This window comes from Rana temporaria, chromosome 8, assembly GCF_905171775.1.
Source record: "Rana temporaria chromosome 8, aRanTem1.1, whole genome shotgun sequence".
NCBI lineage: Eukaryota > Metazoa > Chordata > Amphibia > Anura > Ranidae > Rana > Rana temporaria.
In genome coordinates this window covers 184296665-184313089 of record NC_053496.1, presented here as the reverse complement: position 1 = coordinate 184313089, position 16425 = coordinate 184296665, and the positions used below count along the sequence as shown (strand labels likewise).

Genomic DNA, 16425 nt, shown 5'->3' with positions numbered 1-16425 from the left:
CTCCCCTGCAACAATAGACCCCCCCCCCGCCCCCATACCCTTGCCATCACATACATTCAATGCTGAAGGTGCCTGAACTGCGTTCCCTCACGTTCCCTCTGCCCTGCTAAGGAGGCCTCTGATGTGAAAGGGGAGACTGGGGACACCAATGTTCTTTAAAGTCGGGGGAAACTAAGGACTTCAATGTGAAAGACGGAAGGATTATTTATTTTTAAAGGGAGGGGGAGGAGTTAAAGACTTCGGAGGGAAAAACAGACAGAAACGTTAGATTGTGAAGACTTTTATTGGTTAAGTTATGTGCATGATCCCACCATGATGTCCACCTTGGAAGGTTCTTCTGAAGATCAGACTACACTTCTAGAGGGACCCAACCAGCAGTGACACCCCCTCCTTCTCTCTCCTAGAGGGACCCAACCAGCAGTGACACCCCCTCCTTCTCTCTCCTAGAGGGACCCAACCAGCAGTGACACCCCCTCCTTCTCTCTGCTAGAGGGACCCAACCAGCAGTGACACCCTTCCTTCTCTCTCCTAGAGGGACCCAACCAGCAGTGACACCCCCTCCTTCTCTCTCCTAGAGGAACCCAACCAGCAGTGACACCCCCTCCTTATCTCTCCTAGAGGGATCCAACCAGCAGTGACACCCCCTCCTTCTCTCTCCTAGAGGGACCCAACCAGCAGTGACACCCCCTCCTTCTCTCTCCTAGAGGGACCCAACCAGCAGTGACACCCCCTCCTTCTCTCTCCTAGAGGGACCCAACCAGCAGTGACACCCCCTCCTTCTCTCTGCTAGAGGGACCCAACCAGCAGTGACACCCCCTCCTTCTCTCTCCTAGAGGAACCCAACCAGCAGTGACACCCCCTCCTTCTCTCTCCTAGAGGAACCCAACCAGCAGTGACACCCCCTCCTTATCTCTCCTAGAGGGATCCAACCAGCAGTGACACCCCCTCCTTATCTCTCCTAGAGGGACCCAACCAGCAGTGACACCCCCTCCTTCTCTCTCCTAGAGGAATCCAACCAGCAGTGACACCCCCTCCTTCTCTCTCCTAGAGGGACCCAACCAGCAGTGACACCCCCTCCTTCTCTCTCCTAGAGGGACCCAACCAGCAGTGACACCCCTCCTTCTCTCTCCTAGAGGGACCCAACCAGCAGTGACACCCCCTCCTTCTCTCTCCTAGAGGGACCCAACCAGCAGTGACACCCCCTCCTTCTCTCTCCTAGAGGAACCCAACCAGCAGTGACACCCCCTCCTTCTCTCTCCTAGAGGAACCCAACCAGCAGTGACACCCCCTCCTTCTCTCTCCTAGAGGGACCCGACCAGCAGTGACACCCCCTCCTTCTCTCTCCTAGAGGAACCCAACCAGCAGTGACACCCCCTCCTTCTCTCTCCTAGAGGGACCCAACCAGCAGTGACACCCCCTCCTTCTCTCTCCTAGAGGGACCCAACCAGCAGTGACACCCCCTCCTTCTCTCTCCTAGAGGGACCCAACCAGCAGTGACACCCCCTCCTTCTCTCTCCTAGAGGGACCCAACCAGCAGTGACACCCCCTCCTTCTCTCTCCTAGAGGGACCCAACCAGCAGTGAAACCCCCTCCTTCTGTCTCCTAGAGGAACCCAACCAGCAGTGACACCCCCTCCTTCTCTCTCCTAGAGGAACCCAACCAGCAGAGACACCCCCTCCTCCTCTCTCCTAGAGGGACCCAACCAGCAAGGACACCCCCTCCTTCTCTCTCCTAGAGGGACCCAACCAGCAGTGACACCCCCTCCTTCTCTCTCCTAGAGGGACCCAACCAGCAGTGACACCCCCTCCTTCTCTCTCCTAGAGGAACCCAACCAGCAGTGACACCCCCTCCTTCTCTCTCCTAGAGGGACCCAACCGACAGTGACACCCCCTCCTTCTCTCTCCTAGAGGAACCCAACCAGCAGTGACACCCCCTCCTTCTCTCTCCTAGAGGAACCCAACCGGCAGTGACACTCCCTCCTTCTCTCTCCTAGAGGGACCCAACCGGCAGTGACACCCCTCCTTCTCTCTCCTAGAGGGACCCAACCGGCAGTGACACCCCTCCTTCTCTCTCCTAGAGGGACCCAACCGGCAGTGACACCCCCTCCTTCTCTCTCCTAGAGGGACCCAACCAGCAGTGACACCCCCTCCTTCTCTCTCCTAGAGGGACCCAACCAGCAGTGACACCCCCTCCTTCTCTCTCCTAGAGGGACCCAACCAGCAGTGACACCCCCTCCTTCTCTCTCCTAGAGGGACCCAACCAGCAGTGACACCCCTCCTTCTCTCTCCTAGAGGGACCCAACCAGCAGTGACACCCCCTCCTTCTCTCTCCTAGAGGGACCCAACGAGCAGTGACACCCCCTCCTTCTCTCTCCTAGAGGGACCCAACCAGCAGTGACACCCCCTCCTTCTCTCTCCTAGAGGGACCCAACGAGCAGTGACACCCCCTCCTTCTCTCTCCTAGAGGGACCCAACGAGCAGTGACACCCCCTCCTTCTCTCTCCTAGAGGCACCCAACCAGCAGTGACACCCCTCCTTCTCTCTCCTAGAGGGACCCAACCAGCAGTGACACCCCTCCTTCTCTCTCCTAGAGGAACCCAACCAGCAGTGACACCCCCTCCTTCTCTCTCCTAGAGGGACCCAACCAGCAGTGACACCCCCTCCTTCTCTCTCCTAGAGGGACCCAACCAGCAGTGACACCCCCTCCTTCTCTCTCCTAGAAGGACCCAACCAGCAGTGACACCCCCTCCTTCTCTCTCCTAGAGGGACCCAACCAGCAGTGACACCCCCTCCTTCTCTCTCCTAGAGGGACCCAACCAGCAGTGACACCCCTCCTTCTCTCTCCTAGAGGGACCCAACCAGCAGTGACACCCCCTCCTTCTCTCTCCTAGAGGGACCCAACCAGCAGTGACACCCCCTCCTTCTCTCTCCTAGAGGGACCCAACCAGCAGTGACACCCCCTCCTTCTCTCTCCTAGAGGGACCCAACCAGCAGTGACACCCCCTCCTTCTCTCTCCTAGAGGGACCCAACCAGCAGTGACACCCCCTCCTTCTCTCTCCTAGAGGGACCCAACCAGCAGTGACACCCCCTCCTTCTCTCTCCTAGAGGGACCCAACCAGCAGTGACACCCCCTCCTTCTCTCTCCTAGAGGGACCCAACCAGCAGTGACACCCCCTCCTTCTCTCTCCTAGAGGGACCCAACCAGCAGTGACACCCCTCCTTCTCTCTCCTAGAGGGACCCAACCAGCAGTGACACCCCCTCCTTCTCTCTCCTAGAGGAACCCGACCAGCAGTCACACCCCCTCCTCCTCTATCCTAGAGGGACCCAACCAGCAGTGACACCCCCTCCTCCTTCTCTCTCCTAGAGGGACCCAACCGGCAGTGACACCCCCTCCTTCTCTCTCCTAGAGGGACCCAACCAGCAGTGACACCCCCTCCTTCTCTCTCCTAGAGGGACCCAACCAGCAGTGACACCCCCTCCTTCTCTCTCCTAGAGGGACCCAACCAGCAGTGACTCTCCCTCCTTCTCTCTCCTAGAGGGACACAACCAGCAGTGACACCCCCTCCTTCTCTCTCCTAGAGGGACCCAACCAGCAGTGACACCCCCTCCTTCTCTCCCCTAGAGGGACCCAACCGGCAGTGACACCCCCTCCTTCTCTCTCCTAGAGGAACCCAACCAGCAGTGACACCCCCTCCTTCTCTCTCCTAGAGGGACCCAACCAGCAGTGACACCCCCTCCTTCTCTCGCTTAGAGGAACCCGACCAGCAGTGACACCCCCTCCTTCTCTCTCCTAGAGGAACCCAACCGGCAGTGACACCCCCTCCTTCTCTCTCCTAGAGGGACCCAACCAGCAGTGACACCCCCTCCTTCTCTCTCCCAGAGGGACCCAACCGGCAGTGACACCCCCTCCTTCTCTCTCCTAGAGGGACCCAACCAGCAGTGACACCCCCTCCTTCTCTCTCCTAGAGGGACCCAACCAGCAGTGACACCCCCTCCTTCTCTTTCCAAGAGGGACCCAACCAGCAGTGACACCCCCTCCTTCTCTCTCCGAGAGGGACCCAACCAGCAGTGACACCCCCTCCTTCTCTCTTCTAGAGGAACCCAACCAGCAGTGACACCCCCTCCTTCTCTCTCCTAGAGGGACCCAACCAGCAGTGACACCCCCTCCTTCTCTCTCCTAGAGGGACCCAACCAGCAGTGACACCCCCTCCTTCTCTCTTCTAGAGGAACCCAACCAGCAGTGACACCCCTCCTTCTCTCTCCTAGAGGAACCCAACCAGCAGTGACACCCCCTCCTTCTCTCTCCTAGAGGGACCCAACCGGCAGTGACACCCCCTCCTTCACTCTCCTAGAGGAACCCAACCAGCAGTGACACCCCTCCTCTCTCCTAGAGGGACCCATCCAGCAGTGACACCCCCTCCTTCTCTCTCCTAGAGGGACCCAACCAGCAGTGACACCCCCTCCTTCTCTCTCCTAGGGGGACCCAACCAGCAGTGACACCCCCTCCTTCTCTCTCCTAGAGGGACCCAGCCAGCAGTGACACCCCCCCCTTCTCTCTCCTAGAGGGACCCAACCAGCAGTGACACCCCCTCCTTCTCTCTCCTAGAGGGACCCAACCAGCAGTGACACCCCCTCCTTCTCTCTCCTAGAGGGACCCAACCAGCAGTGACACCCCCTCCTTCTCTCTCCTAGAGGAACCCAACCAGCAGTGACACCCCCTCCTCTCTCCTAGAGGGACCCAACCAGCAGTGACACCCCCTCCTTCTCTCTCCTAGAGGGACCCAACCGGCAGTGACACCCCCTCCTTCTCTCTCCTAGAGGGACCCAACCAGCAGTGACACCCCCTCCTTCTCTCTCCTAGAGGGACCCAACCAGCAGTGACACCCCCTCCTTCTCTCTCCTAGAGGGACCCAACCAGCAGTGACACCCCCTCCTTCTCTCTCCTAGAGGGACCCAACCAGCAGTGACACCCCCTCCTTCTCTCTCATAGAGGGACCCAACCAGCAGTGACACCCCCTCCTTCTCTCTCCTAGAGGGACCCAACCAGCAGTGACACCCCCTCCTTCTCTCTCCTAGAGGGACCCAACCAGCAGTGACACCCCTCCTTCTCTCTCCTAGAGGGACCCAACCAGCAGTGACACCCCCTCCTTCTCTCTCCTAGAGGAACCCGACCAGCAGTGACACCCCCTCCTCCTCTATCCTAGAGGGACCCAACCAGCAGTGACACCCCCTCCTTCTCTCTCCTAGAGGAACCCAACCAGCAGTGACACCCCCTCCTCCTTCTCTCTCCTAGAGGGACCCAACCGGCAGTGACACCCCCTCCTTCTCTCTCCTAGAGGGACCCAACCAGCAGTGACACCCCCTCCTTCTCTCTCCTAGAGGGACCCAACCAGCAGTGACTCTCCCTCCTTCTCTCTCCTAGAGGGACCCAACCAGCAGTGACACCCCTCCTTCTCTCTCCTAGAGGGACCCAACCAGCAGTGACACCCCCTCCTTCTCTCTCCTAGAGGGACCCAACCAGCAGTGACACCCCCTCCTTCTCTTTCCAAGAGGGACCCAACCGGCAGTGACACCCCCTCCTTCTCTCTCCTAGAGGAACCCAACCAGAAGTGACACCCCCTCCTTCTCTCTCCTAGAGGGACCCAACCAGAAGTGACACCCCCTCCTTCTCTCTCCTAGAGGGACCCAACCAGCAGTGACACCCCTCCTTCTCTCTCCTAGAGGGACCCAACCAGCAGTGACACCCCCTCCTTCTCTCTCCTAGAGGGACCCAACCAGCAGTGACACCCCCTCCTTCTCTCTCCTAGAGGGACCCAACCAGCAGTGACACCCCCTCCTTCTCTTTCCAAGAGGGACCCAACCGGCAGTGACACCCCCTCCTTCTCTCTCCTAGAGGAACCCAACCAGCAGTGACACCCCCTCCTTCTCTCTCCTAGAGGGACCCAACCAGCAGTGACACCCCCTCCTTCTCTCTCCTAGAGGGACCCAGCCAAGAGTGACACCCCCTCCTTCTCTCTCCTAGAGGAACCCAACCAGCAGTGACACCCCCTCCTCCTCACTCCTAGAGGGACTCAACCAGCAGTGACACCCCCTCCTTCTCTCTTCTAGAGGGACCCAACCGGCAGTGACACCCCCTCCTCCTCTCTCCTAGAGGGACCCAACCAGCAGTGACACCCCCTCCTCTCTCCTAGAGGGATCCAACCAGCAGTGACACCCCCTCTTTCTCTCTCCTAGAGGGACCCAACCGGCAGTGACACCCCCTCCTTCTCTCTCCTAGAGGAACCCAACCAGCAGTGACACCCCCTCCTCCTCTCTCCTAGAGGGACCCAACCAGCAGTGACACCTCCTCCTTCTCTCTCCTAGAGGGACCCAACCAGCAGTGACACCCCCTCCTTCTCTCTCCTAGAGGGACCGCACCAGCAGTGACACCCCCTCCTCTCTCCTAGAGGGACCCAACCAGCAGTGACACCCCCTCCTTCTCTCTCCTAGAGGGACCCAACCGGCAGTGACACCCCCTCCTTCTCTCTCCTAGAGGAACCCAACCAGCAGTGACACCCCCTCCTCCTCTCTCCTAGAGGGACCCAACCAGCAGTGACACCCCTCCTCTCTCCTAGAGGAACCCAACCAGCAGTGACACCCTCTCCTTCTCTCTTCTAGCAGAGTAATCCAGACAGAACTTTGAAGTCTTTAGTGATCTCTGATTTCCTTATAAAGAGTTTCTTCCATGATAAAGATCAGAGGAGCGCTCAGCCACGTGTTTTCTGAGTTGTATATCAAGGTGCGCTTCTTCCCAGTGTGAGATCTAAAATACAGCAAAATATGATTCATATAGAAGACATTTCCCGCACTTAGGACACTAATTCACCTCAAGGGTTGTGTGAGTTCTCTGATGTTTGGTAAGACAAGACTTCCATTAAAGACATTTCCCGCAATGTTTGATAGGTTCTGATTTCCGTGGCCAACATTTCCCTCGCTACGGGCAGGTAAACAGTCTCTTTCTGCCTGTGGGATGCCTGATGTTCAGTAAGATTGCCCTTCCTTGAAAAACATTTCCCACACTGAGGACAGGGATATGGCTTCTCACCCGTGTGCAATCTCTGATGTGCTTGAAGATAGCCCAACCGTGCAAAACATTTCCCACACTCAGGGCAGGAATATGGTTTCTTACCCGTATGCAATCTCTGATGATTACAAAGACCGGACGTAGCTGAAAAACATTTCCCGCACTCGGAGCAGGAATACGGCTTCTCGCCTGTGTGTGATCTGTAATGTTCTTCCAGTTTTGCTTTACCAAGAAAACATTTTCCGCACTCAGGACATGAATGTGGCTTCTCACCTGTGTGCGATCTCTGATGTCTAAAAAGATGGGACTTCTGTGCGAAACATTTCCCACACTCAGGACAGGAAAATGGTTTCTCCCCCGTGTGAGACCGCATATGTACACTGAAAACCGATTTGCGCGTAAAGCTTTTCCCGCACTCAGGGCAGGAATACGGCTTCTCCTCCACATGGGATCTTTGATGTTCAATAAGACTTTGTTCTGAGCTCACAATTTCCCCACATTCAGAACAGGAAAATTCCCACTGGATGGCCCCATCCCCCACAGTACGAGGTTGCTCAGAGTCAGAGGGATTCCATGGTCTCTCCACACTGTGAAGTCCTCCATCCATAGTGGAGCTCATTGTCTTTTCCCCTCCAGAATCTCCTGTGATGTCCTCATCTTCCATTTTACAACCTGGAGATAAAGTGAGACGATCCTTTGAGGGTTTCTCCATGGCGTGTCCTGGAAAAATAGAAAAACATCATCAATAGATATGAGAGGGTTAGTTCACTTCCATCAAGATTCCATCTGGATCAGGTAGATATGAGTGAGGAGATGTTCTCTGTGGAGGTCCCAACAAGCTGTGACTCTTCCCCCCTCAAAGAACCTTTGGTCCTCCTCCCAGATCACTTCTACATTTACACAGCCTTGTCAGAAGGTTATGGAGGGATTAACGATTAGGTTGGTATTTTGAGACTAGGTTAGTGATGTATCTGGGGTCAGTTTGTGGATGGCTTTGTAAGTTATTGTTAGTATCTTGAATTAAATTTGTTGGTTAAGTGGCAGCCAATGGAGGGATTGGCAGAGAGGGGTATAGCAGACACTGAGTGGTTGGTAAGGTGGATGATCCTGGCAGCAGCGTTCATGATGGACTGAAGAGGGGATAGCCTATTTAGAGGTAAAATGGTAAAAAATAAAGAAATTGCGCATTGAGAACAAAATATACAGTACGTGTGTCCATCGAATCTGGTAAGCGTGAACACTTTAACATTTTGACTGTACTTTCAAGATCCATCCCGGATTATCCAAGAAAGACTTTTCACTTTCACTTTAGGACTTTTTTTGTTTTGGTTTTGTTCACATTCAATCAATCTTGCATTGCGTATTTTACCCTTCCGGGTTCACACGCTATTCACTTGCTCACTTAGCAGCACACTTTTGTGGTTTTTTATTTCGAGGTAAGCCAGTAAGGATGGAGTTGCAGTAGTCAAGGCGAGAGATAACCAGGGAGTGGATTAGAAGCTTTGTGGTGGCATTGATTAGGAAGGGGTGTATCTTGGAGATGTTATGGCGGTTGGGACGGTACATTTTAATAACGATTGGATGTGGGGCCGAAAGGTTAGTTCGGAAGTCCAGGATTACACCTAGGTCTTTGGCATGGGAGGAACAAGTTGATAGTTGAGCCGTCGATATTGACAGAGAAATCAGGGGAAGTGGCACGTGGGGGAAGAAATATCACAAGCTCGGCTTTGGATAGGTTGAGTTTGAGGAAGTGGTGTGACATACAGGCTGATATGTCTCTTAGTAAGTTGGTGATGCGTGAGGATGGAGAGAGCTGGGGGGTGGAGAAATAGATTTGGGTGTTGTCAGCGTAGAAATGATATTGAAAGCCATGGGAGGCAATCAGCTGACCCAAGGAAGAGGTGTAGATTGATAAAAGGAGAGTTCCAAGAGCAGAACGTTGGGGGACCCTGATGGAGAAAGGAAGAGGACATGAGGAAGTAGAATTTTGAGTGATGCTGAAGGTGCGGTGGGATAGGTAGGATGAGAAACAGCGAAGAGTACAGTCCTGGAGACCAAAGGAGTGGAGTTTTTTGAGGAGGAGGAGGTGGTCAACTGTGTCAAAGGCAGCAGAGAGGTGTGAGAGGGTTATCTCACTTGCATCAAGATTCCATCTGGATTAGGTAGATAGGAGTGAGCAGATGTTCTCTGTGGATGTCCCATATTGGCTGATATCACTCAGCTCCCACCCTACTCTGGACCAATCAGTGAGCAGTAACCGAGCAGAGATAAGAGAGGAATATATTATGGGTCACCTGTGCTGATCTCTGTAGGAGTGTCCTCCTCTATGAATGTCCTCGTCATTCCAGCCTCCTCCGTATATTGCTGATCATCCCTCACATACGTCATTTCTACGTCACACTCAGTTTTCATGATCATCAGATCTTCACCCTAAACCAACAGAATGGCAGAAAATAACATCTGTAACATGATGTGAGGTCATATAGAAAATATCACCTTGTAGAGTCCACACATCATCTCCACATGTCAGAGTGTTCAATCACTTTATGTTCCCGACCCTCAACTCCACCTACCTGATGATGGTGGGGGATGGTGTGACCTTCCTGTGTGGAATCCCGGGAATAAAGAGAACATGTCTCTGGTGGGTTACTCCTAGGTGGCTCTATTTTAATGTCCTTATACAGATCATTATGTCCTTCAAAAAGCTCCTTACTCCTCATCCTCCTGACTCCATACTCATCATCCTCCTCTTTATACTCTTCTTTAACAGCAATATTATATTCCCTCAGGTTTCCACTCTGAATATACTGTATAATAAAATATTAATTGTAACAAACATGCTTGTGTATAAATCATAACGACCAATAATTGTTCCTTATCTACCTGATGATGGTGGGGGATGGTGTGACCTTCCTGTGTGGAATCCCGGGAATACAGAGGATGGGGACATCTCTCTGGTGGGTTCCTGGTATTAGGCAGCTCCATCATATCCTTGTGTCCTTCTGAAAACTCCATCATCACTCCATACTCCTCATCCTCCTCTTTATACTCTTCTTTAACAACAATATTATAATCCCCGAGGTTTCCACTCTGAAAGATATAATAAAACATTCATTGTAATAAACATGATTGTGTATAAACCATAACTACCAATAACTGTCAATCACCTACCTGATGATGGTGGGGGATGGTGTGACCTTCCTGTGTGGAATCCCGGGAATACAGAGGACGGGGACATCTCTCTGGTGGGTTCCCATTACTGGATCCATCTGTAGGAAACACACACACTGACTGAATACATTGTTTCTATGTGTTTATCAGATGATGGGGGATCTAGGTGGAGCCTCCGTACTGCTCTCTCCTTTACAATAAAGTCTCCTCTTACCCGGTGATGTGAGGGGCGGCTGATTCTCCATCATGACGTCCTTGTAGAGATCCTTGTGTCCTTCTAAATACTCCCACTCCTCCATGGAGAAATAGACAGTGACATCCTGACACCTTATAGGAACCTGACACACACAATGATACAGTCACCATCCAGACACACCCCTTGTCTGTTACTGGATAATGTCCCAGAATCCTCCTCACCTCTCCTGTCAGCAGCTCCATCATCTTCTTGGTGACTTCTAGAATCTTCTCCATGTTGTGTCTCTCAGGTTTTAGGGAGTCACATGGAGGCACTGTGATGGTCATATGATCACCTGACTTCACAAGAGGAAATCTCTGTATTGGAGAACCAATAGGAATATCATGTTAGAATCCCAGAATCCTCCTCACCTCTCCGGTCAGGTCTATGTTTTATTAATAGAGATAAGAGTGATGTCATGTGACCTCCCAGAATCCTTCTCACCTCTCCGGTCAGGTCTGTGTTTTATTAATAGAGATAAGAGTGATGTCATGTGACCTCCCAGAATCCTCCTCACCTCTCCGGTCAGGTCTGTGTTTTATTAATAGAGATAAGAGTGATGTCATGTGACCTCCCAGAATCCTCCTCACCTCTCCGGTCAGGTCTATGTTTTATTAATAGAGATAAGAGTGATGTCATTTGACCTCCCAGAATCCTCCTCACCTCTCTGGTCAGGTCTGTGTTTTATTAATAGAGATAAGAGTGATGTCATGTGACCTCTCAGAATCCTCCTCACCTCTCCGGTCAGGTCTGTGTTTTATTATTAGAGATAAGAGTGATGTCATGTGACCTCCCAGAATCCTTCTCACCTCTCCGGTCAGGTCTGTGTTTTATTAATAGAGATAAGAGGGATGTCATGTGACCTCTCAGAATCCTCCTCACCTCTCCGGTCAGGTCTATGTTTTATTAATAGAGATAAGAGTGATGTCATGTGACCTCCCAGAATCCTCCTCACCTCTCCAGTTAGGTCTGTGTTTTATTAATAGAGATAAGAGTGATGTCATGTGACCTCCCAGAATCCTCCTCACCTCTCCGGTCAGGTCTGTGTATTATTAATAGAGATAAGAGTGATGTCATGTGACCTCCCAGAATCCTCCTCACCTCTCCGGTCAGGTCTGTGTTTTATTAATAGAGATAAGAGTGATGTCATGTGACCTCCCAGAATCCTCCTCACCTCTCCGGTCAGCAGGTAGATGATCTCCAGGGTGAGGTTTAATATCCTCTCAGTCATGTGACTCCGGTCCTCCTCCATCCTCATTGGTGCCGTCATCTATGAAGGTCTCCCTGTAGACAGTTAACATTGATAACAGAGAATTATCTGGATTGGTGTTGGTTGTACAATAATAGGGTGAGGATATCAGGAGGTAATATGAAGGTCAGTATGTATTAAAGAACTATGGCCCCCAGTGAGAACATATTTTATCTGGACTGTTTAGTATTTTCTATGATTCTTGTGGTCCAGGAGACTCTTACCCTTTGGCCTCCTGGATCATAAATTTAATTTTCTATGCTGGGTGTGTTTTGTTTTAGACCTGCAGACAAGGTACCATCGATAGGATCTTCTGCCTTCTAGAATGGTTATGCTCCGAGGCATTGTTGTGAGGTCAGAATTGAGTCAGTGTGATGCCATCGGATTCTCTGACTCTGGATGGAGGTACAACGGGAGGAGGAGCTGTAAGGTCAGCGTGATGTCATAGGATGTGCTTGTTGTAATACGTTGGCCCGATTTATGTAGGATATTATATTGTTATATATATGTACTCATAGGCCCGGATTCACAGAGAACGGGCGCACATTACGCCGCCGTAGCGCATCTCAATGTACGCTGCGCCAACACAGCGCAGAGAGGCAAGCATGAAATTCAGGAAGCCAGTGCTCCCAAAGCTGCGTCGAGGTGGCGTAGATTTCGAAGGCGCAGGCCGGCGTAGGTGGAAGTGGGCTTGCCCCATGCAAAGCCATGCAAATGAGGCGTGACCCCATGCAAATGATGGTTTGAGAGCCAGACAAGTACGTTTAACGAACTGCGCATGCGTCGTGTCGTGGACGCATCCCTGTGCGCATGCTCATAAACAAGTCGGAGCAACTACCTAAGATACGCCGGATCACTGCCTACGCCATTAACGTAATCTACGCCCATCCAGACACACGTCCAACGTAAAAACCGCCGGCTTCTGTTCCCTGATGCAGACCTTTACATGTCTGCTGCTAAGTTACACCTCCTTTATGGGGCTTAACTTTACGCCGGACGTACAACTTACGCGCACCTCTCGTAGCCTGCGTCGGGCGGGCACAGGTTTCGTGAATCGCCATATTTTCCTCATTTGCATATTTGAATGGCCAATCAATGGCCGCGCCACCATGAGGCCAGCGTAAATGTGCGCCCACCCTACGCCGGTGTAGGCAAGTTATGTTGGCGGGATTAAGCCTGTTTTTAGGCGTATCTTAGTTTGTGGGTACGACGGCGCATATTTGCACTTACGCGAGAGATACGTCGACGCAGGTGCTTTGTGAATCCGGGCCATACAGTACAATATTGACCAGGCCAGAATTCAGTTGACAATGATTGAGTTGTCCAAGCCAACTCAATTTAAACATATCAAAGGGGCAGCTGATGACCCTGTGCTATGTTGAAGTTAATATGCAAGAATGCAAATTCGGGCAGTTTTATGACTGTAGCCGTTTACGGCTGGGGGTCATTATCTGTCACGCTGAAAAGACAGAAGCAAATCAAAGGCCTGAGAATAGAAGGGGGTTTCAGATTTGCCAGGTTCGGCTCCAATAAATTTCAAGGAGGTCCACAGCGTCCTCCATCCAAACGTACCGTATTTATTGTGGTATAACGCGCTCCCGCGTATACCGCGCACCCCCAAAGTTGACCCGAATCCTGTGGAAAAAACGTTTTTTTTGTACTTACAGTTTTGGTGTCTTGCGCGGCGTCTATCGGCGGCCTCGTCGGGTCCGGCGTTCGTCTGCGGCTTCGGGTGTCCTCTTCGGCGGGTCCGGCGTCCTTCTGCGGCTTAGGGTGTCCTTCTACGGCTTCGGGTGTCCTGCGGTGGGTCCGGTGTCCTCTTTGGCGGGTCCGGTGTCCTCTTCGGCGGGTCCGGCGTCCTTCTGCGGCGTCCTCCCCGCTCGTTTCCCGCGCCGAGTTTTGAATACTGCGCCGACATATACAGAGCGCAGTACACCCGTGTATTGTCGGCAATGCTCGGCTATCCGCGCTGACGTCCTGTACGTCCATGATGTGAGCGCGGAAGGAGCAGAGACTGCCCGACTATACCCGAGTGTACTGCGCTCGGTATATGTCGGCGCAGTATTCAAAATTCGGCGCGGGAAAGCGGGTATCGGCGTATACCGCACACCCACGATTTTGCCCTGATTTTTAGGGCAAAAAAGTGCGCGGTATACGCCGATAAATACGGTAATTAAATTTAGCCAAACTGCTCAAACCGGAACCCTGGGCAGTTTGGCTCATCCCGAGTCTTTAATAAAAAAAAAAAATTTCCCCCGCTCCTGAAATTTTGGGTTCTTCCCCCCTCATCTCTCCTTTCGCTAGGGTCTTTATCTGTTCTATTTCTCGTTGATCTTTTCTAAATATTAAATTCCTGTACGTATTAACCACTTAAGGACCGCCTCCTGCATATTTACGTCGGCAGAATGGCACGGCTGGGCACATGCACGTATAGGTACGTCCTGTGCTCCGAAGCTCCGTGACCGCGGGACCCGATCGCCGCTGGAGTCCCGCGATCGGCCCCCGGACCTGAAGAACGGGGAGAGCTGTGTGTAAACACAGCTTCCCCGTTCTTCACTGTGGCAGCGTCATCGATCGTGTGTTCCCTTTTATAGGGATACACAATCGATGACGTCACTCCTACAGCCACACCCCCCTACAGTTGTAAACATACATGAGGTCACACATAACCCCATCAGCGCCCCCTTGTGGTTAACTCCCAAACTGCAATTGTCATTTTCACAGTAATCAGTGCATTTTAAATGCATTTTTTGCTGTGAAAATGACAATGGTCCCAAAAATGTGTCACAATTGTCCGAAGTGTCCGCCATAATGTCGCAGTCACGAAAAAAAACCGATGATTGCCACCATTAGTAGTAAAAATAAAAAAATGAATAAAAATGCAATAAAACTATCCCCTATTTTGTAAACGCTATAAATTTTGCGCAAACCAACCGATAAACGCTTATTGCGATTTTTTTTACCAAAAATAGGTAGAAGAATACGTATCGGCCCAAACGGAGGAAAAAAAAAGTTTTTTTATATATTTTTGGGGGATATTTATTATAGCAAAAAGTAAAAAAATATTGATTTTTTTTCAAAATTGTCGCTCTATTTTTGTTTATAGCGCAAAAAATAAAAACCGCAGAGGTGAACAAATACCACCAAAAGAAAGCTCTATTTGTGGGGGAAAAAATTACGGCAATTTTGTTTGGGAGCCACGTCGCACGACCGCGCAATTGTCTGGTAAAGCGACGCAGTGCCGAATTGCAAAACCTGGCCGGGTCCTTTAGCTGCCTAAAGGTCCGGGTCTTAAGTGGTTAATGAACAACATTTGCCATATGACTTAGCAGTGCTCACATGATGGGGGTTACTGGGCGTTTATATAAAATACAATCTTATTACCTCCTCTGCTGCCACTTCCAGCAATGTCTCCTCTCTACTTCTTCCCGACTCACCTCTCACCCGGAACTTCCTATTTATTCCTGACATCACTTCCTGTCTATCATAGAGACTTCCTGTCTGGGTTGAAGTAAGATCACCATCTTGTGAAGCTCAGAGGACCTGCACCCCTGAGAAACGTCTCGTAGTGTGAACACGGCCTTGTGCTGTGTGTGTGTATGTACTGTATATCCTTATAGATGGGGTCATCTCCACTCCCACCACTGGGGAAAGAAACATACACTATATTGTCAAAAGTATTGGGACACCTGCCTTTACACGCACATGAACTTTAATGGCATCCCAGTCTTAGTCCGTGGGGTTCAATATTGCGTTGGCTCACCATGGATACACACTACCTGTAGAGTCTTATGCCGCATACAGACGGTCGTTTTTTGTGATGAAAAAAAATGACGTTTTTGAAAACGTAATTTAAAATGATAGTGTGTGGGGAAAATGTCGTTTTATGTCTTCAGAAAAACGACCAAAAAAAAATTCGAACATGCTCGAATTTTTTGTGTCGTTTTTCAAAATGTCATTTTTTGTGTCAATGAAAATGATAGTGTGTGGGCAAAACAACATTTTTAAACCCGCACATGCCCAGAAGCAAGTTTTGAGACGGGAGGTAAAACTACCATTCATAATGGAGTAAGCACATTCATCACGCTGTAACAGATAAAAAAGCACGAATCATCTTTTACTAACAAGTAACCAGCTAAAAGCAGCCTCAAGGCGAATAGAACTTCCCCTTTAGAGTGCCGTCACTTTGTTCATCATTTTTCAAAATGATGGTGTGTATGCTACATCGTTTTTGAAAATGAAGTTTCAAAAATGTCGTTTTTTTTCATCACAAAAAATGACCATCTGTATGCGGCATTACTTACTGGGCCGAGTCTCCTGACCACCCTGGCATGTACAAGTGTTACCATGCTACCGGAGTACAGTAGAGCCCTGGCAGGAAGGTGGTTCACCCACACTTCACACTCAAACCGTCCTGCAGCCAGATCAAGATGAGTGGCACATGCTCTTTTCACATAGAACAATTTTCTCCAACCAGTCCCGCAATCCATTGGCTCCTTCTTAAGCGGGCATTGCGCCCGGTTATGCCCCCAGGATCGACATCACCAAAACTATATATCCCCCATCCTTGGGACAGGAACCAACCTTTGTGGTTCTGCAGAAGATGATGCAGGTTTTCGGGTTCCAACGACCTGCAGGGCTTCTCTCCTCTGTGCTGTGGCCGGTCTGGTTGCCCTTGGTGTGGGTTCCTGACGCTTGGCAGGCCC

General features: G+C 51.3%; 1 protein-coding gene across 1 annotated transcript in view; it reads right to left on the bottom strand.

Annotated features, from left to right (window-relative positions):
• The window catches only part of LOC120909605 (zinc finger protein 585A-like), a 167801-nt gene that overhangs the window by 136694 nt on the left and 14682 nt on the right, over positions 1-16425 (bottom strand). Inside the window, exons 3-4 of the mRNA XM_040321359.1 lie at positions 9359-9383; positions 7039-7784 (exon numbers count right to left, since the gene is read on the bottom strand). Coding sequence (XP_040177293.1) covers positions 7039-7784; positions 9359-9383 — 771 coding nt within the window. The remainder of the gene's footprint in view (positions 1-7038; positions 7785-9358; positions 9384-16425) is intronic.